Source organism: Chiloscyllium punctatum, chromosome 19, assembly GCF_047496795.1.
Source record: "Chiloscyllium punctatum isolate Juve2018m chromosome 19, sChiPun1.3, whole genome shotgun sequence".
In the NCBI taxonomy this organism is placed as follows: Eukaryota; Metazoa; Chordata; class Chondrichthyes; order Orectolobiformes; family Hemiscylliidae; genus Chiloscyllium; species Chiloscyllium punctatum.
In genome coordinates this window covers 59,980,612-60,007,559 of record NC_092757.1, presented here as the reverse complement: position 1 = coordinate 60,007,559, position 26,948 = coordinate 59,980,612, and the positions used below count along the sequence as shown (strand labels likewise).

General features: G+C 46.0%; 1 protein-coding gene across 1 annotated transcript; it reads right to left on the bottom strand.

The window, feature by feature from the left end:
- Positions 1-585: 585 nt before the first annotated feature.
- Positions 586-9,801, bottom strand: abhd11 (abhydrolase domain containing 11). The gene is made up of 6 exons (XM_072589497.1): positions 9,652-9,801; positions 5,776-5,911; positions 5,383-5,556; positions 3,954-4,124; positions 2,080-2,261; positions 586-924 (listed from the first exon to the last, which is right to left on the bottom strand). The coding sequence occupies exons 1-6, from the start codon at positions 9,756-9,758 to the stop codon at positions 786-788; spliced, it is 909 nt and encodes a 302-aa protein (XP_072445598.1). The 5' UTR covers positions 9,759-9,801; the 3' UTR covers positions 586-785.
- Between the last annotated feature and the right edge of the window lie 17,147 nt (positions 9,802-26,948).

Below are 26,948 nucleotides of genomic sequence, written 5' to 3'. Positions count from 1 at the left end.
CTTAAATGTACAAGTGTTACTAATTGCATTAATGCAATAACTCAGGAATCCTGACTGGAAAGGAACATGTTTATTACTGAACGCTAAAACAAAGCTGATACTCATGGCATACATTGTCCAGGTTGGGACATAGCCTATCAGTTCTTCAAACCTATCCCTGAAATTAAAGTTCTAGGGAATTTTATAGTTAGTACATTAGTTGCAGAGCTTATACAAATTCAGGTCCATGGTCTTTAATACAATCTATGATTGGATTTTCCAATTTCATTTAGAAGCAGGATAATGGAAACATCAGATGACAGACAAACTGCAACAGGCAAGGCTCAACTCTGTCCTCACAATACTTGTCCAGTACATTCCAGATTCAAACTGAATGGGGAACAAATATGCTACACACTTACTCCAATTCTCTGGCATCAGGACAATGGCTTGCATCTCTCAGCACTCTTCAGTATTTGATTAGAATGAATGAATTTCTCCAATTCTAGCCCAGTTTGTTTATTATATTAACATAAAAGTTTTTATACGCCAAATCTCAGCACTTACCTGCTTCTAGCTTTCAGAAACTTGCTAAAACATACTCACTAAGTTCCAATATGTTTTTATTATTGTATATTTAAAATATAGTGTGGCATTGAATCATCAATTTGTGCTCAGTTGATTGACCTCAAATGTACATCTCACGAAATGAACTGCAGAACTTAATGAACACCACAGAAGCAATTAGCAGAGTCTGAGTAGTGAACCTCTCTGCAGGGTGCTCCTATTTAGTCCATCATCCATTGCTAACTGGTTCCCAGGAATGCACAGATGGCATTTATAAAGTCATGTGGTTTCTCAGCATGGATCCAATGGCCAGCTCCAGGAACATGTTCAATGACAGAATTGGGAAATAACCGCTTAATCTCGGGATAGTCCTTGTCACTTTAAAAAGAACAAAAAAATTAATTAACACAGCAGCAAATGTTAACAGTGACAACATATGCACTCATGTATGCTTAAGTACACCACAATTTTGATTGCCTAACACAGAAAAAATAAAGGTTAGAACGTAATTGGTTCAATTCCTGCTTTATGATGACTTAGCACCCCATCTGTTAGCCTACATGAAATCAACTAAGACTTGATTCAGATCCTGTGACCTAGGGAGGGTAAATTAAGCTTCCCAGAATTGTTGCAGTGTATGATTTTGACTTGAAACACAAGCCAACGTTAAGGAAAAACTTTGCATCAGTCGTTATTTTTAATATTATGAAATACAGGAAATAATTGAGCTCACTATTCTCTTATAAGAATGTGTCTGTTGGTTTACAATTGCTTTATAGTCGAGCTTCCAAAAAGCTAAAACTCACAACACCAGGTTATAGTCCAACAGGTTTATTTGGAAGCTGTGGATAACCACCTGAGGAAGAAGCAGCACTCCGAAAGTTAGTGCTCCCAAACAAACCTGGTGGACTATAACCTGGTATTGAGAGATTTTTAACTTTGGCCATTCCAGTCCTTGGCACCTCCCAAGTCTTAGCTTCCAAAGAGCCAGTAGAATTATACATTTAAGACAACAATTTTAGTACACAATTGAATCTTATTCTCACAATATTAAGCATGAAACAGAGTATTGACTGCAAGGGATTTGGGTCCACTTACAATTGTTGCTGGTGTTGAGCTCATGAATACCTGTGATTCAAACCAAAAATGTGTGGCATTGTCCAAGGTGACACATGAGAAATGAAAACTGTGGTAAGTGAGCCCTCAGAAGTTGCACTGGCAAACACAGCTAAACAAAAGAGGGCACCAGTGCATATTCCTCGAATATCCAACTGGTGAATTTAAAGAAACACAAAACATGAAATATTTTATGCTTCATTTCCCAGTTGCGAAGCCTATTAAGTGCTGTTCTGTGTCAATGGAACAAATTGTTTCATTTGGACTAATAATCCTGAATTCAAGCATGACTTTCCAATACATCGAAGTTAGCATCAGTGAGTATACAGTGTGTGTAATGTGCTGAGTACATTCAAAATGAGATTGAAATTTCTAAACAGCGGAGTCATGAGCAAATGAGGTTATGAAAATTTTTACCTGATATAAGGAGAATTGCCCCCACCCAGAAAGAGTGTCGGGGCAGTGTAAGGACTATTGAACTTGGGGAAGTTCAGAAGACAATCCATTTGGTTTGCAACAGCCTCCAGATTAACCCTCCAAATATACAGACCATCACGTTTCACCAGATTAGTCAAGAGAAACTGTCTGATGTTGTCCTCCTAGAAACAAGAGGAATGGTGTTAACAGAGAGCATCATACTCATAACATACCACACCACAGATATGAACATATAAATTCAGAACAGGATTGGACCCCTCGACCCTTTAAGCCTGCTACTGATTAAGGACACGGTTTAGTTCATTTTAACATCACTTCCTCCTTATCCTCGTACCTTTCATAAAGTTGCTTTTCAAGAATCTATCACTTTTACCATAAAAATAATCAAAGACTCAAACCACCACCTTTAAGTTCTTTTATAAAGCAAGACAGAATAACCACCACCAAAAACTCCATCTCAGCAGAGCTCAGAGTCACCCTGGTTTAAGCCATTGAACATCAGTCACATATGCAGAGGATTTCCTTTCTTGTCTGCTCTCCCAAAAGCCAGACTTTCATTGAGGAATGATTCATTAGGTGGAATTGTGTACGCTGCATACCTTACTCGCTGTTATTCATCCATCTATTTAAGACATTCACAGCAAGATCTCATCCAAAATCCAAAACTGATTGAATAACCTTTTAGCAGCCCTGGGCTAACACAGTCATTCATGGTAGTTCCCAATAATTGCTGTGAAATCTTAAAAACAGAAACTGCTGGAGAAACTCAGCAGCATCTGTAGAGGGAAAGCAGAATCAACGTTTCAGGGCCAGTGACCCTTCATCAAAACTAGTAGGAGCTAGGAAAAGGTGGTACAAACTCTTGGGGACAGGAGCTGAGGGAGTAAAGGAACAAGGGAATAATTGGAGATGATGCCCAAAAGGAGAGAAAGATATGTATACGTAGATGAAGATAGTTTGGCTGTGCTGAAAGCAGCCCATGTGATGACAAAATCTACAATGTAGAAGAGGTAGGACTGGGAGTGGGGATAGAGTCTGTTCACTAAGAACATGGAGTGTGGTCTGGATCTAAGTTTGCTTGGAGAGTGGTGTTCAGGCCCTCAAATTACTAAACTCTGAAAATGTTAGTCTTGCATTCATTGAACAGCAAGAAAGAGACAATTGAAGAAAAGAGCAGTAATATTCCAGCAATGAAAATAAAAGTGGAAGAATAATGTAGCACAGAACTTATTTTTGAGGAAAGGGGGAACAGATTCACCAAGTACTCCAAAGAGGAGGGGTACAACAGGGAAAGAGAATAACTCAGACGAAGAAATTAAAGAATACTTCATCTAGGCCCAGAAAGGGCTATTATGTGTAATTAACCCTTCGACCCAACAAGTCCACACTGACCCTCCGAAGAGTAAGCCACCCAGACTCATTCCCCTACCCTATCTTTACCCCTAACTAATGCACCCCTAACTAACACTATGGGCAATTTAGCACAGCCAATTCAGCAGACATGCACATCTTTGGATTGTAGGAGGAAACTGGAGAACCCGGAGGAAACCCAGCCAGAAATTGCTGGGGAGAATGTGCAACCTCCACTCGCAGTTGCCCGAAGCTGGAATCGAACCTAGGTTGTTGGCACAATGAGGCGGCAGTGCTAACCACTGAGCCACCGTGCCGCCCCTACACATGAAATGGAGTAACTTAAAGTTAGTGTCTATGTTGAAGAGGTTAAACAAAACCTGAATCCTTCAGATGGCTGCCTTGTTCTGCAAGTGGCCCATTTAAAAGTTTTCAGCTAGTGCTGCTCTGCACATTCAAATATTACTTGTATAAACTACCACAAAAGTGACTGTGAGCTTTACCTTGATGTATGGTTGGAGCTGTTGCTCAGCTTGTTTTCGTGCAGTAGACCTTGGCAAGTCACCATCCACAGTTATTTTCCTCATGCCAGCAATGTATTTTGGGAAAGGTGTATGCGAGATGGTCTGACTGGGAGTGACATCCACTACGACAAGCTTTTCGATCAGTTCTGGCTGAGCAGAGACAACAGAACATTATCACCACTCAATGTCATAAGGCAAGTTTAAAATGCTCAACTTTAATGTTTCAGTGAGTTAAATGTACTGCCTAATATGGTACTGAGCTGAATAGACCAAATGGTTCTGGGTAGAATGTTTACTTTGTGCTGAGTTCACTGATGCCAGTCAGAGCAACAAAAGAGCTGATGAAACTGGCATCAATGTACATGGGTTAGGAATAAAAAAAACAGTTTGCTTGTTGAATGTTCATCAGTAATCTCTGCAATAAATGTGCATGTCTGAATATCAGATGCAGATAAGATGGACGAATATGTCACCTTCCACCTAGGTACTTTACAGCCTTCAATACTGAACATCGAGTTTAACAATTTCAGAATGTAAACACCTTCTTCCATGTCCATTGCCTATCCCCACAACCCTGGGTCTTGTATTGAAATCAGTACAGGCATCCAATAGAGGTAACCCATTTTCAACTACTCTCCAGCTTCTCTCATTCCCGGGCTTATGGTCAACAATTGATTGTCTGCCTGCCCATTTCTTTTCAGGTCACTGGAGTTGCAATGCTAACTCTATTTCCTCTCCACAGATCATAGAATAGAATCCTTACAGTGCAGAACCAGGACATTCGGCTCAATAAGTATGCACCGATGCTCCAAACACCATCCCAAACAGACCCACCCACATTCTCTGCATTTTCCATGGCTAACACATTCCTGAACACTAAGGGCAACTTAGCACGGCCAATCAGATAACTTGCACATTTTTGGACTACAGGAGGAAACCAGAGCATCCAGAGGGAACCCAAACAGATACTGGGAGAATGTGCAAACTCCACACAGTCACCCAAGGCTGGAATTGAACCTGGGTTCCTGGCTGAGAGGCAGCAGTGCTAACCACTGAGCCACCATACCGCCCCAGATGTTGCCAGACCTGTTGCATTTCTCCAGCAATTTCTCTTTGTTAGTTAAGAACAGGCTTCGCAAGAATGTCCCAAAGACAAACAACCTGCTACACTGCCTATCTTCACCTGACATCCACACTTTTGCTTATTAGAAACCTTAGCTGATCCTCCCAAGAAGCTACACTCCCAATTGGCCACTCAAATGCTGAACCAGCTCAGCTGAACGAACTCTGCACACAGAGAGCACAATCTGGGAACTTTTGTATGGTTTAGTGTTACACGAGGTGCAATTTACCAAAGCAAATAATAACCACTTCAATTGATATATTCATTGCCGTCATTCAAACATACCTTTTGCAGTGCTATTGTCATTGCAATTTTGCCACCCATGCTGTGGCCAATCATAATACACTTTGGAAGCTGTAAACTGTTGAGCAAATTCTGACAATCAATGCTCATTGCCTCATACGTCATCACTGGATTGTGTCCACTATCACCATGGTTACGGTTATCCACTGTCACCACCTCATTAGAGAAGAGAAATAGAATGATCATAAATACATTGAAAATCTGGCTTTACGCCTGTCATAAAGCACACTGAATGGCTGAACAGAGATATGGTCAGACAATCACATTCTCTGCATTATTCAGACTGTCACTACATAACAGATTGTAAAAGCAGTGGGAAGTTTGCATCACATTCAAATATAGCGTTGAATCTGCGCACATTCTCCATTAACTCACCATTCTGCCTGTCCGCTGAGACAATGCCTTGGCTATTGAATTAAAGTTTGATTTATTGCCAAAGAGTCCATGGAGGAAGACCAACGGAGTTTCTGTATTTCTGCCATCCAATACATCATAGGCAAGGTCTATTGGTCTAAAGAAAGCAAGTCAATAACCAACCAATTAACTCAAAATCTGTAACAAACTTCAGCTCATGAATAAAGACTACAGAATTAAACCATAATGATGGGAACTTCAAAAGGCTAATGATAAAAGGTTAAGGAAAATACACCAACTCTCAATGCAGTCATCACTGGCCAACACTGCTACCATGTGGGGAAAAATCTACTCTCAATATCACACTGCACAGAGGTAATGCAATCACTAGCCTCCCATTATAAGCCTGCAAGGAGACCAAAATGAAAAAGGTACAGTGCACACAAAAGAAACAGAAATACACTCTGTGGGCAGTTCAATGTTGCAGTAGAGTGGCCAGCTCAAGAATAATCTTGTTGTTCCCCCAGAATTGCCAGCACCACCAAAATAACATAATGAAGCATAAAGCAGTCAGGTACGAGACTAAGGTAACAAGTCAACCACTAGAAACTGGACAAATGACCACGAGATCTCAGATCGTCCACATATTGTGCACTCTATACATACAAACTAGCCATTACAAACTTAGAAACACATTCCACTGACCAACTCCCAAAATCTCACCCTCCAACTCCATCCCACTGACAATTCCCCAAAACCCATCCTCCAACTCCATCCCACCGACCAATTCCCTACATCCTGACCCAACTCCATCCCACAGACCAATTCCCTAAAAACCTGACCCTCCAACTCCATCCCACTGACCAATTGCCTAAAACCCTGACCCCACCAACCTCGCAGCCTCCGCGATCGCCGCCCAGACAACCGCCTCCACGATCGCCAGGAAGGCCATCGCCGACAGATTTGCGGCCTCCGCGGCTATCGGGAATAACACCATTTCTGTCGTTGCCACAGCCACTTCTGCCCCTGGATTGCCGCCACCGCAGCCACTTCCGCTCCCAGTGACATCACTAACCTGCAAAACCACCACGCCGCATGCGTCTCCGCCCCCATGCTGATCTCCATCACCATGCCAAACTCCGCCCCACACCGGTCTGTGCCCGCACGCCGATCTCTGCCCCGCCCCCATTCCTAGCTCCAGCCCCACACCAGGTCCTAGCTCCCAGCCCTGCCGTGTTTTCCCCATCCTCCAGAACTACCCCTCTCTGAGGGTGAAAGATCAGTCCTCAACAGAGGCCTCACCAGCATCCCCCTACACTCTCGGATTAACGAATTCAACACGCAGCGAGACATCGAATAATTCTTCCGCTGCCTTCGCCTCCGCGCCTACTTCTTCAACCAAGATTCTCGCCCACCCTCTGACGACCCCTTCTCCCGCCTCCAACACACCCCATCAATCTGGACACCCTGTGCTGGCCTCTTACCTGCCCTCAATCTCTTCATAGCCAACTGCCGCTGCGACATTAACCGCCTCAATCTGTCCACCCTTCTCACCCACTCCAACCTCTCACCCTCGGTACGTGCATTCTCTCCATTCCAACCCCAACCTCACCATCAAACCGGCAGACAAGGGAGGCGCGGTGGTAGTTTGGCGCACAGATCTCTATATTGCTGAGGCTAAACGCCAGCTCGCGGACACCTCCTCCAACTGCCCCCTTGACCATGACCCCACCTCCCCCCACCAAACCATCATCTCCCAGACCATCCATAACCTCATCACCCCAGGGGATCTCCCATCCACCGCCTCCAACCTTATAGTCCCACAACCCCGCACCGCCCGTTTCTACCTCCTGCCCAAAATCCACAAACCTGACTGCCTCGGCCGACCCATTTTCTCAGCCTGCTCCTGCCCCACCGAACTCATCTCTACATACCTCGACACTGTCCTGTCCCCCTTAGTCCAAGAACTCCCCACCTATGTTCAGGACACCACCCACGCCCTCCACCTCCTCCATGATTTTCGCTTCCCTGGTCCCCAACGCCTTATCTTCACCATGGACATCCAGTCCCTGTACACCTCCATCCCCCATCACAAAGGCCGCAAAGCCCTCCGCTTCTTCCTTTCCTGCCGTACCAACCAGTACCCTTCCACTGACACCCTCCTTCGACTGACTGAACTGGTCCTCACTCTGAACAACTTCTCTTTCCAATCCTCCACTTCCTCCAAACCAAAGGAGTAGCCATGGGCACCCGCATGGGCCCCAGCTATGCCTGCCTCTTCGTAGGATATGTGGAACAGTCCATCTTCCGCAGCTACACTGGCACCACCCCTCACCTTTTCCTCCGCTACATCGATGACTGTATCGGTGCTGCCTCGTGCTCCCACGAGGAGGTTGAACAGTTCATACACTTTCCCAACACCTTCCACCCAGACTTCAAATTTACCCGGACCGTCTCAGACTCCTCCCTCCCCTTCCTAGACCTCTCCATTTCTATCTCGGGTGACCGAATCAACATGGACATTTACTATAAACCAACCGACTCCCACAGTTACCTAGACTACACCTCCTCCCGCCCTGCCCCCTGTAAAAACGCAATCCCATATTCCCAATTCCTTCGTCTCTGCCGCATCTGCTCCCAGGAGGACCAGTTCCAATACCGTACAACCCAGATGGCGTCCTTCTTCAAAGACTGCAAATTCCCCCCTGACGTGATCGACGATGCTCTCCACCGCATCTCCTCCACTTCCCGCTCCTCCGCCCTTGAGCCCCGCCTCTCCAATCACCACCAGGACAGAACCCCACTGGTCCTCACCTACCACCCCACCAACCTCCATATACATCGTATCATCCAACGTCATTTCCGCCACCTCCAAACGGACCCCACCACCAGGTATATATTTCCCTCCCCTCCCCTATCAGCGTTCCGAAAAGACCACTCCCTCCGTGACTCCCTCATCAGGTCCACACCCCCCACCAACCCAACCTCTGCTCCCGGCACCTTCCCCTGCAACCGCAAGAAATGCAAAACTTGCACCCACACCTCCCCCCTTACTTCCCTCCAAGGCCCCCAAGGGATCCTTCCATATCTGCCACAAATTCACCTGCGCGCACACATCATTTACTGCACCCGACGTGGCCTCCTCTATCTTGGGGAGACAGGCTGCCTACTTGTGGAACGTTTCAGAGAACACCTCTGGGACACCCGGACCAACCAACCCGACCACCCCGTGGCTCAACACTTCAACTCCTCCTCCCACTCCACCAAGGACATGCAGGTCCTTGGACTCCTCCGTCACCAGACCATAGCAACATGACGGTTGGAGGAAGAGCGCCTCATCTTCCTCACCCTCCAACCACAAGGGATGAACTCAGATTTCTCCAGTTTCCTCATTTCCCCTCCTCCCACCTTGTCTCAGTCCCAACCCTTGAACTCAGCACCACCTTCCTAACCTGCAATCTTCTTCCTGACCTCTCTGCCCCCGCCCCCACTCCGGCCTATCACCCTCACCTTGACCTCCTTCCACCTATCGCACTTCCAATGCCCCTCCCCCAAGTCCCTCCTCCCTACCTTTTATCTTAGCCTGCTGGACACACTCTCCTCATTCCTGAAGAAGGGCTCCTGCCGGAAACGTCGATTCTCCTGCTCCTTGGATGCTGCCTGACCTGCTGCGCTTTTCCAGCAATATATTTTCAGCTAAACACCTGACCCTCCAAACTCCATCCCACTGACCATGTCAGTGACCAACTCCCAGACCCTGCCTGTGAGGAGCCACTCCACCGGCGATACTGTGCTTGGACCTGCCCGGGTAAAGGGACCAGGAGAGCGGCCGGACAACCCGGGGAGGGGGGAGGACACTGGGTAAGAAGGTATCTGAGTCCGCGGGCTCACACTCACTTCAGCGCGGTGTCCTGTGCGAGCCGGCTGTAAGCCACAGGCAGGGCTGGGACCCATCGCCGCACCGACCCGGCCCAACGGCCAAGTCCCAACAACAGAGCGCGCATCGCGCGGCCCCGACCGCTCACCGGGGTCAACCGGCGCGCGCTGATGACGTCACGGCCACCCCACAGCGCTCCCTGCCGGGGAGGTGAAGAATCTACCCTTGGGTCACCCACTGCTCCAGGATTGATCTGAGTGACAGGCTTATGTGCAGGACCTTGCTGTGTGTGGATGGTCTGAACATTTCTTCAAACCCAACTCTTTGTCATTTATAGTAAATGTAGGAAGGAGGAAAAAGGTTATTGATTAAGTCCAGAGAAAGATGCTGAGGAAGAGATTATTTGTTTCCCATTTGGTCTGGATCAGCAAAGTGTTACTCACTTTATGCTGGGAATAGGTTCTTTCTGGAGACATGGCCAGGATCAACTCCAGCCAGAGTTGACAACTCTGATTGAATTTCCCAACTTTTATTGTTCATTACTAGAAAGCCTAGATACAATTGTTATGTGCTGCTTTGACAAAAGTATAGAACACACATCGATGCAATACATGTTTTGAAAGTCTTTGTGCTGCCTTTATGATCTCAGCTGATGTTACTAGTGAACAAGTTCAGGTCCCAGAATGAAATCTGGGTTGATAGACTCTCTTTTAAAGTTAATGTTGTCACCTGTCACTGAAAGTCAGTAATGTCACCTCCTTTTGAATCCCAAAGTTTTTGAAGTACATTCTTCAAAAACTTGCTCATTTTAGATTGTAATGAGCCAGATTAAACTCCCTCAAACTATATTAAAAAGATAGCCTAAATCCCAACTTTTTCTTATTTTTAATGGGAAGTTCTGCACTGGAGGTTCAGAAAAGATTTACAAAGATGTTGCCAGGGTTGGAGGGTTGGAGTTATAGGGAGAGACTGAATAAGCTGTGGCTGTTTTCCCTGGAGTGTTGGAGGCTGAGGGGTGACCTTATAGAGGTTTATCAAACTATGAGGGACATGGATAGGGTAAATAGACAAGGTCTTTTCCCTGGTGTGAGGGAGTCCAGAACTGGAGAACATTGGTTTAGAGTGAGAGGGGAAAGATTTAAAAGGGACCTAAGGGAAAACTTTTTCACTCAAAGGATGGTGTGTGTATTGGAATGAGCTGCCAGAGCAAGTGGTGGAGGCTGGTACAATTATAATATTAAAAGACATTGGATGGGTATATGAATAGAAAGGATTTAGAAGGATATGGGCCAAGTGATGGCAAATGGGACTAGATTAGTTTAGGGTATCTTGTTGACATGGACATGTTGGATCGAAGGGTCTGCTTCTATGCTGTACATATCTATGACTGTTATTCTGAACTTTATATTCTCCAGTCCGGGAAGAAAGAAATTAAGAGAAAACTCTGAGAGAGTGAGACAACGCAAACATTTTGCCATAGCAGGAAGAGTAATATAGCAGCTTCCAAATCCCAACAGCTGCTGAAAGTTAAACTAAAATTCTTGTTCTGTGGGAGCTTGATCCCATTCCTTCATGTTGTTTCTATTGTTCCAACTTTAAAAAATATCCAAGGCCTCATAAGCTGTTTATTTTATTGCCTAGGAATAGACCACTCTGCACCTTTGCCTCAACCTCTCTTCATTAAAAAAAGGACAAAGTACACCTCTTAAAGCCATTGTATCGTCATACATCACCCCATGGAAAATATGAAACATCAACATACCAAGATGGCTTCATTTTTTAAAACTCTCAGTTTTGCGCTATCAGTAAACTGCAATACAAACACATTACATTGACTGAAAGCATGCAAACATTCAATCCTAAAGTCCATTTCAATCCATTTCTTCCACAACTGATCCCTTCCATAATCCTTCATCACAATAGTGACGTGTTGGTAATGATGTCCTACTACATGTATAATTTTCAAACTGAATGGCTTCAATAATAAGTTCCATGTAAAAAGTCTGGAATTTTTATTCTTCAATTTTTTTCCAAAAACCTTAAGGGGTTATGATCAGTATATACAATTGTCTCAGACACATTATTGGTAACATAAGTGTTGAAATGTTGCAATGTCAACACCAAACTCAAGGTCTACTCAATTGTGGAATATTTGTGTTGATGAATTCTTTCATCTTTCTTCTCAACCAACCCCTGATCAGGTGTGCATTCTTTTGCAGCCTTTTAGCTTCCACTGTGCTTTTCTTTACCACTTCAACAAAATTCACAATTTTATCCTGTTTTCCCACATCCACCTTCCCACCAACATTATGACTTCATGAGGCCTGCTTTATTACAGCGAAAATACCTAAGCTTTTTCACTTCTCTCTCCCTCTTATAGTTTTCCTTTCAACTGTGTGGTAAACTGTCTTTACTATCTTCAATGAGGTTTCCTTTTCCCTACCATCTGAGGATGTCTCTTTCCCCAATTTGTATCCCTCACAGATTGAAATTGATGTCAAAAGCCAGACTTTGATTCATAAACCAACTCAAAATCATCTGCCAATCTACTGCTAATCTTGCAGTCTTACCTCTCTGGTCTTCCACATTAGTTCTCACTATTTCAGGAAGTGAATTTTTGAACTCCTCCACAATAATTGTCTCTGTCTGTGACAGAAGTCCTGAGGGACAGGATGTATATATAATTGGAAAGGCAAGGACTGATTAGGGATAGTCAAAATGACTTTGTGCATGGGAAATCATGTCTGACAAATTTGATTGAGTCTTTTGAAAAGAGGATTGATGAGGGCAGAGCAGTGGACGTGATCTATATGGTCTTCAGTAAGACATTTGACAAGGTTCCCCATGGGAGACTGGTGAACAAGGTTAGATCTCATGGAATACAGGGAGAACTAGCCATTTGGATGCAGAACTAGCTCAAAGGTAGAAGATAGAGGGTGGTGGTGGGGGGTTGTTTTTCAGACTGGAGGCCTGTGACCATTTATATAAATGAGTTGGACGTGAGCATAAGAGGTATAGTTAGTAAGATTGCAGATGACACCAAAATTGGAGGTGTAGTGGACAGTGAAGAAGGTTATCTCAGAATTCAATGAGATCTTGATCAGATGGCCAATTGTGGCAGATGGAGTTTAAGTTAGATAAATGTGAAGTGCTGCATTTTAAGAAAGCAAATCCTAGCAGGACTTAAGCACTTAGTGGTAAGGTCCTCGGGAGTGTTGCAGAACCTTAGAATGCAGGTTCATAGCTCCTTGAAAGTGTAGATAGGATAGTGAAAAAACATTTGGTATGCTTTCCTTTATTAGTAAGAGTATTGAATACAGGAGTTGGGACATCATGTTGTGCCTGTACAAGACATTGATTAGGCCACTGTTGGAATATTGTGTGCAATTCTGGTCTCCTTCCTATCGGAAAGCTGTTGTAAAATTTGAAAGGGTTTAGAAAAGATTTACAAGGATGTTGCCAGGGTTGGAGGATTTGAGCAATCAGGAGAGGTTGAATAGGCTGGGGCTGTGTTCTCTGGAGCTGAGGCTGAGGGGTGACAATATAGAGGTTTCTCAAATCATGAGGAGTATGGATAGGATAAATAGACAAAGTGTCTTCCCTGGGGTGGGGGAGTCCAGAACCAGAGAGCATAGGTTTAGGGTGAGAGGGGAAAGATATAAAAGAGACCTAAGTGGCAGAGGGTATGGAATGAGCTGCCAGAGGATGTGGTGGAGGCTAATATGAATGCAACATTTAAAAGGCATCTGGATGCGTATATGAATAGGAAGGGTTTGAAGGGATATGGGCCGAGTGCTGGCAGGTGGGACTAGATCGATTTGGCCTATCTAGTTGGCATGGATGAGTTGGACTGAAGGGTCTGTTTCTGTGCTGTACATGTCTATGAGTCTATAACCTGAAAGTGTTATTATTATCACATGGGAGATTTGCAAAAATAAACTGGGAAGTGCTAACCTAGTTTTGCATGATGTAGAGATAAGAGATGCTGTTCCGAATAAGCAGCATCCTTATAGGCATAACCCTCTAAAGCTGGCACAGGTTCAGAAGGAGATAGAGCACATGCTCCAAGATGGTATAATAGAAGTGAGTTACAGTGACTGGAGCTCACCCATAGTCATGGTGCCAAAGCCAGATGGTACCCAATGGTTATGTGTGGTATATCGCAAAGTCAACGCCGCTACAAAGACTGATGCATATCCAATTCCACGGTTGGAGGACTGTGTCGAAAAAGTAGGGCAAGCAACTTAGATTTTTAAGTTGGACCTGCTCAGAGGCAACTGGCAAGTAGCTTTGTCAGAGAGAGCAAAGGCAATTTCGGCTTTCATAATGCCAAATGGACTATATCCATTCAAAGTCATGTCATTTGGTATAAAAAATGTTCCAGCCACATTTCAGAGACTGACTAATAAGGTCATTGCCAGATTACCCAACTGTATTGTTTACATTGATGACTTGGTAATTTTTAGTCACTCATGGAATGAACATTTACAGCATTTATCGGATTTGTTTGATCAACTTTGGAAGGCAGGCTCGGTGGTAAACCTAGCTAAAAGTGAATTTGCCAAGCCCCAAGTCACCTTCCTGGGCCATATTATTGGACATGGACAAATGACCCCACGGGATGTGAAAACGAAAGTAATTGGGGAATTTCCCACACCGTCGACAGAAAAAACAGTACTACAGTTCCTGGGATTGAGTGGATTTTACCAAAAGTTTGTGGTGAACTTTAGCAGTGTGGCTGCTTCACTCACCGAATTGTTAAAAAAGGGCAAGAAGTTTCAGTGGACAGTAGACTGTCGAAAAGCATTTGACAGTCTAAACACTGTGTTAACCACTGTCCCAGTATTAGCCCCACTGGATTACATGAAGCATTTTAAGGTGGCTATCGATGCCAGTGATGTGGGTGTTGGTGCGGTGCTCCTGTGGGAGGATGACAAGGAAATAGAAAGATCCATTGGGTATTTTTCCAGGAAGTTAAACATTCGTCAACAGAAATATTCAACAGTGGAGAAAGAAGCTTAGTGTTGGCATTACAACATTTCAGTGTTTATATTACTAGCAATGCATCTGAGACAATTGTATACACTGATCATAACCCATTGACATTTGTGGAAAAATTAAAGGACAAAAATGCCAGACTGTTTAGATGGAGCTTGTTGTTACAGCCATTTAATTTGACAGTTGTGCATGAGACAGGTCACGAAAACGTGATTACCGATATGTTACCGAGACTCGAATGAGATACAGAGGCGTTCGGTGGTGGGTGTGCCACAGCCTGAATTTGCATGTGGTTCTGCATGTTTACAGTTAGTACAGTGTATTATGTGTGTTTTAGACCACTAAACAGTTTGTTTTTGATAGCTTCATTTTTAAAACCTATCTTTTGATATTGATGGTTCATTTTTTTTTTAAGGGTGAGGTGTCACAAAGCTGGTTTCTTTTTTCTAAAAGCTGTTCCTTTTCTCAAGGATACTATGTCCTTTTCAGAGGATTCATAACACTCTCCTGGCTCCGAGGTGACTGGTTTGGTACAGAGATGAAAAAAAGATGTTAAGAGGCCTTTTGTTTATATGTAAACAGATGAGACTTCAGGCCAAAGTGGTCATGTTTTAGAAGTGACCTGTAAAATGAAAGGGGAGTTGTCAGCTCTCTAGCTGAGTGGTTCAGTCCCGAACTAGTTGGGACTTTAACAGTGTGCTGTGTGGAAACTCTCTCTCTCTTTCTGCCCTTCTAACTTCAACCTGTAAGCATGTATTCCATTTTTACTGTTTTTAAAGTATATTTTAATTGAAAAATAGATTTTTAAAAATATTACAATAAATACAAAGCAATACAATTCAAAACAATACAAAGAAGGAATACAAAAAATGTTTAAAAAAACCCAACATACCCGCATGTACAAATATATAAATAATATAGAAAAATATATATTAAAAAAACCAACTAACTATTTAACTAAATAAATAATAACCAACAACAAACTAATAAATGGTAATAACAACTCAGCCAAACTTAACACTCATACATTTGCAGTTCCTCCTCCCTGGATATTGGACTCGTAAAACACAATCATTATGGCTATATAAAAGCCCTTGTTAGTGTGGCAGATAAATCTGTGTCCAGATATTCCAAAAAGGGCTGCCAAGTCTTATAGAAATTCTCAGTTTTATGTTGTTCCATACTTGTGAGAAAATCCAAGGGGATACACTCGATAACAATCGTCTGCCAAGCCAACAGGCCCGGGGGATTTTCGGATACCCAACCTAGCAAGATCTTCTATCTTGCACAGAAAGTGAGCATGTTGAAAAGTTTTTTTTTCTTATACTCACCTACACTGGGCAGACCAAGAAGACGAGAGATCAAGTCCTTCTCCACTCTTACACCCAAAATCCCCAGATCCCCCAAATCCCCATGCTCCAGCATGTTTTAAACCTATCACAGGACCATGGACATAGGTAAGAGTTGTTCGGCACAACATCGTGGGCCGAAGGGCCTGTTCTGTGCTGTATTGTTCTATGTTCTATGTAGAGTGTCCATAACAACCTTGCACTTGGGACATGTTGAAGATATCCCTGGTTTAAATTTTGACAAACGTTCTGGAGCCAAGTGGTCCCTGTGGAGAATCTTCAACTGTAAAGCATGGGTCGTATTGCAAATTGATATCTTTCTTACGTTTTTCCAAATATCTTCCCATGCCTCTGAGGAGACCTCAATGCCTAGCTCTCTCTCTCACACCCTGCAGAGTCGATCGAACTCATCTGAGGGGGCACCCCCCCCCCACCCCCAATTAATGATATAAAGTGCTGACAGAAAGTGTACTCTTAGCACTGAGCACCATCCTCTCTCTGATGGATTTGTAGGGATTAGTCAAAAGTGTAGTCTTTTTTTTAATAAAATCCCTAAATTGAAAAAAAACAAAAGTGGTCCCTGTTAGATAGTTTGTATTTCCGTGCTAACTGATCACAAAGGATATCATTGTGTCTCCCTCAAATAGATCGCCCATGCAAGACCCCTAGCTGCCCAATGTTTGAATCCTGAATCCATCATCCCCAGTTGAAAACCCGGCATACCCACTATAGGTGTAAATGATGATGTTTTACCAATATTACCTTCCCTCTGCCAATTTGCACTCCATGCTTTAACAGTATTGATAACTTTTGGGTTCGGGCAACATTCCCCCACATTCCTCATTTGGTCCAAAAACAGCAAACTAGTGAGGGGGCACCCTGCCTGGGAGGTTTCGATATCTAACCATACTGAAAGAGGATCCCCACAAACCCAATCACTCATGGAGGATAAAAGTGAGCTTAGATGATAGTTTTTAATGTCTGGAAGATCCTCTCCCCCAGTCTGTGAGGCAATTGCAGTTTGACTAATTTAATGAGGGGCCGCTTACAATGCCAAATAAAAGAGCTGAACCAGCCGTTCAGTCTCCTGAATCAGGGGAGCATCCATATAGGGTACAACGAACGGGGGAGAATATTTATCCTAATAAGCGCTATTCAACCCAACTACGAGACTGGAAGATTAGATTAGATTACATTACACTGTGGAAACAGGCCCTTTGGCCCAACAAGTCCACACCGACCCGCCGAAGCGTAACCCATCCTTACCCCTACATTTACCCCTTACCTAACACTACGGGCAATTTAGCATGGCCAATTCACCTGACCTGCACATCTTTGGACTATGGGAGGAAACCCACGCAGACACGGGGAGAACGTGCAAACTCCACACAGTCAGTCGCCTGAGGCAGGAATTGAACCCAGGTCTCTGGCGCTGTGAGACAGCAGTGCTAACCACTGTGCCACCGTGCCTCCAAAGGCGGCGTACAAAAGTCGGATCCGGGCGACGAACCGCGTCCCGAACCCGAACGCCCGCAGAGTCCCGAGCAGGTACTCGTGATCGACCCTGTCGAACGCCTTCTCCTGGTCGAGAGACAGGAAGGCGCTCGGCAGACCAGCCCGTCGACAGAAATGGATCAGGTCACGGACCAGGTGGACGTTGTCGTGTCTCCTCCGGCCCGGGACCGTGTCGGACTGGTCCGGGTGAATCATGTGGGCCAGCACGGAAGCCAGGCGAGAAGACAACACCCTGGCGAAGATTTTGTAGTCCGTGCTGAGGAGGGAGACCGGACGCCAGTTCTTTAAGGAACGAAGGTCCCCCTTCTTCGGCAGCAGGACGATGACCGCCCTGCGCCAAGAAAGGGGCAGCTGTCCGGCATTTAGACACTCCCCCAGGACCTGTGCGTAGTCGTTCCCCAGGACGACCCAGAACGCCCTGAAGAACTCCACAGTCAGCCCGTCCAGCCCCGGGGTTTTGCCCCTCGAGAGCCGGTCGAGGGCGCCGGTCAGCTCCTCTACAGTGACGGGAGCGTCGAGCCTTCCGGCGTCCTCCGGGCCGAGCTGCGGCAGGTCCTCCCACAGAACTCTGAGAGCGTCCTCGCTGGACGGATCCGGAGAGAACAGAGCCGTGTAATAGTTTCGGACGTGGGCCCTGACGCCCTCCGGATCTGAGACGAGGGACCCTTCGTCGGCCAGCAGCACAAGGAGCTGCTGACGGGTGCCGCGCCTTTTTTCCAGCGAGTAGAAGAAGGGGGAGCCGAGGTCCAGGTCCTGGAGGAGCTGGATCCGCGACCTCACGTACGCGCCCCGAGCCCCGACGAGCTGCAGGTCCCGGAGCGCGGCCTTCTTCTCTTCGTACACCCCGCGCAGGGCCGGGTCCGCGTCGGGCTGACCGAGGCGTGACTCCAGGTCGAGCATCTCCCTCTCCAACTCCACGATCCTGGATTTCCGCCTCTTGGTCGACCCCCTCGCGTACTCCTGACAGAAGACGCGGACGTGAGCCTTGCCCACGTCCCACCATAGCCTCAGGGAGGGGAAGCTTCCCCGCTTCCTTCTCCAGCCGGCCCAGAAACGACGAAACGAGTCCCGGAACCGCTCGTCCTCCAGCAGCAGGTTGTTAAAGTGCCAGTACGCGGAGCCGAGCCTGGCGCCGAACGGAAGGAGTTCCGCCCACACCAGGTGATGGTCCGTGCACGACACCTACCGCGTGGAGGCCTTCGGAAAACAGGAGGCGTACGTCCGCGAAACGTACAGGCGGTCGATTCTGGACGCTCCGAACCCAGGCCTCACGAAGGTGAAGGCGATGGAGTCGGGATGGAGAGTCCGCCAGACGTCCACCAGGTCGAAGGACTTGACCAAGTCCCCCAACCTCTTCCCCGACGCACAGCCAGTGCGGGCACCGCCGTGGTCCCTGCCCTCGAGGACGCAGTTAAAATCTCCCCCGAGGACGACGCACTGGTTCTCGTCGATGGAAGCCAGATGAGCGGACAGTTCTCGGAAGAAGCTCGCTTGCCTCGGCCCGGCCAGGGGAGCGTATACGTTCACCAAGTGAAGCACCGTGCCCCTCAGCCGAACCGCCAGGTGAAGCAAACGGCCTGGCACTGGCTCCCTGACCCCCAAGATCTCCGGCTGAAAATGCGGGGCCAACAGGATAGCCACCCCGCCAGATCTGCGGGTGAGGTGACCCATGTAGACCCCCCCCTCGCCACTCCAGGAGCCAGGTGGCTTCGTCTCCCGGGGTAGTGTGGGTTTCTTGCAGGAAGCACACCGCATACCTCCCGTCCCGAAGGACCGAGAAGGTCTGGAATCTGCGCTGTGACTCCCTGCTGCCGTTGATGTTGAAGCTGGCTATAGTCGTCTCCATGTCGGAAGCGTTGTGCTACCACCACCAGTACAGTTTAAAAACAAATACAATTACTGGGAGGACGAGGGAGGGGCACAGGAGTCCCTCGCCCTCACCAGGAGTGCCCCCAGGAAGTTCCTGACTCGCTTTCGCTCGTTGACGTCGAGCCCAGGCGCCTGGCGAGCAGCGTGGGCCGACCAATAAACTTTTTCAAAAGAGCTCCAGCGGTCGAGCGCCAGTTGGGCTCTATCCCGGCGACCTCGAGTTTCCTCGACAAATTCCCGGAGTTCCTCGAGGGGGATGAGGGGGAGATCGGCGGGGGGCACCTGGGACTCAAAAACGTCACTGCAGACGGAGTCCGCGTCGTCCCCGGTGTCCGCCACCGATCCCGAACCCTCCTCCGGGAGGTCGCCCTCGGTCGCCGACCCCTCCCCCACCGAGAGGATGGGGGCTGGCCCGGCACCGCCAACCGACCTCGAACCCCCGGCGACCCCACCCCCAGGGTCACCGGCGGTACCTTCCTCGGCGCACCCCGTCCCGGAACGCCCCGAGTTCGGCGTTTCAGGCGGCGGAGGCTCGGGGCCCCGCTCCCCTCCCGACACCGGGACGCCTGGTGGGGGTATGGGGGGGGGGTATGGGGGGGGGGGTATGGGGGGGGGTATGGGGGGGGGGGTATGGGGGGGGGTGTGGGGGGGGGGTGGGGGGGGGGATATGGGGGGGGGGTATGGGGTGGGGGGGGGTATGGGGGGGGGTATGGGGGGGGGGGGTGGGGGGGGTATGGGGGGGGGGGGTGGGGGGGGGTGGGGGGGGGTATGGGGGGGGGGTATGGGGTGGGGGGGGGTATGGGGGGGGTATGGGGGGGGGGTATGGGGGGGTGGGGTGGTCCTATACTCAAACAGGAATCAGGACAGTTTGGAATCGAGTGACTCTGTAGGCTGTTTCTTTAAGCCTGCCTTCAATATTTGGACTGCTCTTTCTGCCAGACCATTGGTTTATGGATAATATGGAGTTGGCTGAACATGTCAAATGCCTTTTGACTTTAGGAGATGCTCAAAGTCCCTGCTGGTAAATGAGCACCTCGCCAAGACCTTCCCTAAGCCTCCACTTCTTGCCTTTAAATAACCGCCAAACCTTGAGTAAACTATTGTCCGCAGCAAACTGCCCAGACTTCAGGACAACATCGACCACAACACCATACAACTCTGTCATGGCAACCACTGCAAGACGCATCAGAGTGTTGACATCAGGCATGTTGCCAATGTTGTCTGTCTCATGTGGTGCAGGCAAAGATGCCCCAAGGCATGGTACATTGGCGAAAGCAAGCAGACACTACGCTAAATGGATAAATGGACATCTCGCAACAATCGCTGGACAGGATGTTCTCTCCACTCTGGGAACACTTCAGTAGTCAGGGACATTCGGCCTCGGGTTTTCAAGTGACCATCCTCCAAGATGGACTTCGGGATACACAACAATGCAGAGTGGCCGAGCAGAGGCTGATAGCCAAGTTCAGTACCCATGAGGGTGGCCTTAGCCAGGTTCATGTCACACTACAGGTGACCCCACTACACTATACACTCTCACACATACACACTCACTCTTACGTGTTCGCGTATTCATGCAGACCCTCTCTCATACAAAAGCTGACTCTCAGTTACGCATACATATAAACTACACATTTTCACCCACACACATACCCTCTCACAGTCTTATACTCCATCACATTCACGTGCACTCTACCAAGTACGTACACACACACTCACATTCACATGCACACACTGACACTCTCTACCACACACACACACTCTCTCTCACACACACTCTCTCTCTGTCTCCCTCACATGCACATGTAAGTGTAAAGAGTGAATTTGCATTTTTAGAATTGTATTTGCAGATACATTCTATTTTTGTTCAAAAAGCACACAACCTGCAGGCAGTCAAGCCATGTGACATTTTATAAATTCCAACCCTCGAAATAGAACCCCCAGTCTGACTCAAGATTGGAGTACAGACAGACTCTAACTTCACACCTTTAATACATTGTCTGAGCTGAGTTGTCACTTTTTTTATAAAGGAGAAAGTGAACCCTGCAGATGCTGGTGATCAGAGTTGAGAGCGTGGTGCTGGAAAGACACAGCAGGTCAGGCAGCATCCGAGGAGCAGGAGAATCGACGATTCAGGCAAAAGCATGGTATTGTGTCTTTCTAGCACCACACTCTCAACCTTTTTTTATAAAATCTTAAGTTATCTCAAGAATGTGACTTGAAAGAAGTTCTGGGATTTACGTCTTAATGAATCAATTCTATTCTAAAAGATGAAACAACAATCTAGGTTTGTTCAATATATTGTATCAGTTGCATGACACTATGATTTTTTGCTCTAAATTGTGTCTTATGATTCTGCCCCACTAGTTATCTGATGGAGGAGCAGCGCTCTGAAAGCTAGTACCTCCAAATAAACCTGTTGGACGAGAACCTGGTATTGTATGATCTTTAACTAAGAACATCTCTGAACAAGTTGATTAAAATTTACCATGTTATGAAGTGGGGCGGCACAGTGGCTCAGTGGTTAGCACTGCTGCCTCACAGTGCCACCAACCCAGGTTCAGTTCCCACCTTGGGCAACTGTCTGTGTAATGTTTGCACATTCTCCCCGTGTCTGCGTGGGTTTCCTCCGGGTGCTCTGGTTTCTTCCCACAGCCCAAAGATGTGCAGGTCAGGTGAATTGGCCATGTGAAATTGCCCATAGTGTTAGGTGCATTAGTCAGGGGGAATGGGTCAGGATGGGTTACCCTTCGGAGAGTCGGTATGGACTTGTTGGGCCGAAGGGCCTGTTTCCATACTGTAAGTAATCTAATCAAAAAAATCTATAAATAAAAATGGCTTGGATGTGACCACTAGATGGCATCACCTTCAACAGCATTATCACCAGTTTCCTTGTGTGAGTCAAGGTTGCAGACTGAGTATTGACAGATCCTAATACAGGATGATATCAGTTGTTAATTGTTGTTTTTCTTGTGCCCTGTTGTACTGACTGTGTATTAGCCTTGCATGAGATCCGTAGAGTCCCAAAGCTAAACAGAAAATGCTTGAATTGTTAAGAGCAGACTTTTGTCAAGACTTGATTCAGATCCAGGAATTCAAGTATTTTGCTTTTTGTCCTCTGTGTCATGAGGCATGGATTTGCTTTGGAGCACTGAGGCCAGCAAGTAAATAAGTGAAGAATGGAGTGCACAAGTCAGGTGAAAATTAAATAGCCTCATCTCTACCTACATACAACAGTACCAGCACGTTACTGAATAGACTGGAATAAGAGTGTCCCTGCCCCTGAGATCACAGTAGTTTTCTTCTATTTTAATGGGATTGCAGAATGCTGCTGGGATCCTTTCAAGGCTTCACTTGAAACCTGACATAGTGGGGAGATTTGTCAGTGCTGTCAGTGATACAGACTGGAGGATGTATGGCTTGACTTGTGTAGCTGGAGGAGAAGACATCAATGGGGTAAGGGCATGGTGGAGTGATTTGAAATCAAAGATGAGATAGTCGAAGTCAGTTTGCTGAAACATATCCGGAGTGTGGGAGTGTGGCAGCAGTAGATGTGGGATCTTGTGTGGATGAAGGTATTGGATCTTGAAACTTCTGTAATTTTTCATGTGGGGCCGCTGGGTCGGAAAACAGGGACTGATGAAGTATTACATTTTGGTGGCAGTGGGTGAGAAGTGTGTGCAAATCAAGGGAATAGAGCAGTAAGGATTTTGACACTGTCAAAGCCAATAAAAAGAAATGTTTTATCTTTGTAGCTATTTTAATCAGTATTTTTGAACACACCTCGGGTCTAAGTGGGACTTGAACAGATGACTGGCCTGAAGCAGATGACTGAGCCCTTGGACTGATTGCAGATGCTGCCCTTGACTGGCTGTACTAATGTGTCACAAGAAATCTTATATTTATACACTGTTTTTCATAAACTGATGTTGTCCCAAAGCACTTCACACAAATTTTTCGTACTGGTGGTCTCACCACTGATCCCTGATCCATTTGAATATGGATGATTGTGGGAGTCAAAACCCCAACATTATGTTGCAGAAAATTTCCAAATAGATTCTGTCAAATTCCAAAGAATCTTGTTTATTTCAATAATATCATCTGTCATTCTTCTAAAGTGCAATGAGTACAGTTCCAAACCACTCAATCTTTCCTCAAAAGCTAGTTCCTTGGTGCCTGGGATCACCCTGCTGAACCATCTCTGATGCCTCCAGAGCCAATATATATTTTCTAAGATAACAGGACCAAAACTGCTTACAGAATTGCATTTGTGGTCTGATCAGTGACTTGTATAGATTTATTTAGACATCCCTATTTTTATATTCCCTTTCCCTTTGAAATAAAGGCCAACTTTACAGTTGCCTTCCCAATTATCTGCTGAGCTTATGCTAGTTTTTTGTTTGTGATCTATGCACAAGAACTCTTTCTGCAGTTTTTATTGATTGAAGTCGTACCGAGCTGGTCTATTCTTCCAGCCAAAGTAACCTGACATTTTCCCACATTCTATTCCATGTACCTTGTTTTTGTCCACTGATTTACATCTACATCCTTCTGCAATCTCTTTATGTCATCCTCACCACTTGCCTTCCTACTTATTTTTGTGTTATCTGCAAATTGGCTATAGTATATTCACTTACTTCATCCATGTCATTAATTTATACTGTATTCTTTCTACTCAACATCTGAGTTTGCTGTCTCCAATCACAGTGTTGACTCCCCTGACTTTCTGACCATCTGATACAACCCTGCTGACCACTCCCACCTCCCCCACCACCCTCCAAACCCCCACCAGGCCTGATCATGGCCCAATGCCTGACCACCTTGAATGAACAGCCCCAGCTGATGATATATGGAATTGTGAATCCTCTCTGACTGATGTTTTGTGAGTTGCCTACTGTGAACCTACCAGACAACAGTGGTCCTTTCCTTGAACTCCCTGCAGTGAAACAGGCCCTCTGATTTTAACCATCTGAAGCAAATGCCTGAATTTTGCAGATGCTGCCCTTGACTCACTGCACTAGGAGCCCCTGACTGATAGCAGCTCCCCATTACTTGCCTGACACTACACCCCTTTGACTTTGAGACATGCCTATTTGATGGAAACACATGCAATGTGTCTTCCATGTAGGTTGCTGGTACATGCTGTAGTTGTGAGATTGATTTAGCAGTATATCAAACAACAATTGATTCACCCCTTTGAATGATGACTGCTGACAGCAATGACAATCTGCCTGGCTTTGTGTTTGCACAAACAGCACAGCAGGATAGAAGTAATGTGAACCCTAAGGGGGCAAAGCACAGAATAAGGTACAAATGCTGCAAGCATCCAGGAAGGTGTGAAGCGAGTGAGTGAGCTCAGGAGCTGCAATCTGGTCAAATCTGTGAGCTGGGTGCCCGTTCTTGAGTGCAAAATGGCCTTGAAGCAGCATGGCAATGAAAGGTATGGGTGCACTCCAGTGCAGCATTGAAGTGGAGAACCGTATTGTAATTGAATTGGAAACATGGCATGCTGATGTGTGAAGCTGGAACATGCTGGATGCCCATGTCTGTGGGTGTGGGCTGTGCGTTTGAGCACTCCTTTGAAGTCTGTCCTGAGCTGTTGTAACGGTGCTCACAAAGGAGGTTTGGAGGAGGAAGAGGTGAGCTAGAGTTACCAGGTACCTGGTCAGACTTTCATGTTGGGAATCTATCTACAATTTTATCTGGTTGTTGGGAGAATGGGAGACTGCATATTAATTAGGTGATATTAGGTAATATTGATGATGATCTTTGAATAATAATCCATGCTGATAGGTGCCTCACTGCTTACTATTGAGAATCTCATCTTGATGTTTGGCCCTTAGTTGGAAAATGCAACTTTTTGGTTTCAACATTGAGAAGGGTCTCATTCGACATCTCACCCGATTTCCCCAAATTGCTCACATTGTTCAGACACCGGAAGATTCTGCCCTAAGTGTCCGATCAATCCTAAAATAGTACGGACCCATCACTGTGCCAGTAACTGCCATACAAATGGTGCCACCTGAAGCAGACTGCAGGTTTGCCAGCTCTCAGCCAGGACCTGACATTTTACTATCAAGTACCTGTTACCCAGTGTGAAGTGCTGCCCCTCTTAAATACATGTGACTTGGGAGATAGTGATGAAGTCCTTCAACTCATCTGTTTTCCTCTCTTTACAGTCACATTCAAAACTAAGTGGGCCCTACATACCAGCCCAGTGCTGAAGACTGTAATTTATTATTCAAAAACATTTGTGTGAATCAAAGAGAAAATGAGAAAATGTAAAATCAGGCATTACCTTCAATTCTTAACTGACTCTTATAAGCCCATTGTATTCTGAGATGAATACAAGATTGCCAATGTCACCTGGGGGCTCACTCAAATGTTTAATTCCAAATAGTGTTTTGGAAAGAGGATTGTGAAGCCAAATAAGTGACTGCAGATGTAAATTCTGTGGCTGTCTAGAGAGAAGGGCTGTGAATATTGACATGATAAGGTGTCAAGGGAGCTTCAAAGGGATGAACTTAAAGGGAGAAATGTGCTACAAACTAAACTGTAATCTCCTGGGTGTTACCTCAGACTGTGAATATAACCAAAATAAAACCCTAGAGGTCTGGGCGACAGACATGTTTCATGTTTTTTGACAATGTACAACAACTGGAGTAAAGAACCGCTTCACCCCTGGTCTATGTGTGACATGGAAGAAGGTGTGCCAGAAGATGAAGGGATCACACGTTCCAGTGTGCTGAGGCATTCCAGTGTATTATCCTGGGTTTGAGTGCTGATGGGCTGTGAAAGTCCCTGTCAAGGAGCCATCCATTATCCTCCACCATGCTGCAAGTAAAGGTCTGTCTTGCTCTGAGTGCCAGAAGCCAGCAAGTCACAACTGGATTGAAGGATTTCCACTAACTTTCAAAGGCAAGAATCCAGAATTTAACTGGTCAAATATCAATGCCCCACTATCTACTATTTATGAATGATCCATCAAGACTGGTCTGTAAGTCTTTTAATTTTTATCTTTTTTTATGACCCATTTCATATCTTTTGTAAATTAATATTGTTGAGACCAACCTGGGGGCTGAATAAAGAAGGGGAGTAAGTTCATCACTTCAAGAACGGTAACAATTTGGGGTATCCAGTGTGGAATCATAATAACTTTGGAAACCTTGCCAGACATCTGGTGACAACACAGTTCCAACATTGTCATATCAATCGCATACAGACCTGAGAAACCTCTTACAGTCCAATTACCCTTCAAAAAAGAGCAACCAACTAAACCAGGTGATACATCAATACCCTAATGATCATAATTTATCGCAATATAATTGTATTATTTGGATATCTAACCAATGCAATAGGAAAAAGAAAGTATTTTGCACTTACAGAGCATCTCTTACACCAAAGGATGACTTCTATCATTTCACAGCCAGTGGAGTAGTTTTCATGAGTTCATGTAGTTGTAATGTAACAATAAGTGACAGGCAATTCCCACAACCAGCAATGCATACACAACCAACTAATGTACTTTTCTAACTATGTTAAATGTGAATAAGTATCAGTCAGGACACTTGGGTAATTCCCCTCTT

Coding starts and splice junctions, on each gene's coding strand:
- abhd11 (XM_072589497.1), bottom strand. CDS start 9,758: ATGCGCGCTCTGTTGTTGGGACTTGGCCGTTGGGCCGGGTCGGTGCGG. Junction 5,557..5,775: donor CTCAGCGGACAGGCAGAATG/GTGAGTTAATGG, acceptor TTCTCTAATGAG/GTGGTGACAGTGGATAACCG. Junction 925..2,079: donor GGCAATTCTCCTTATATCAG/GTAAAAATTTTC, acceptor TTCTTTTTAAAG/TGACAAGGACTATCCCGAGA.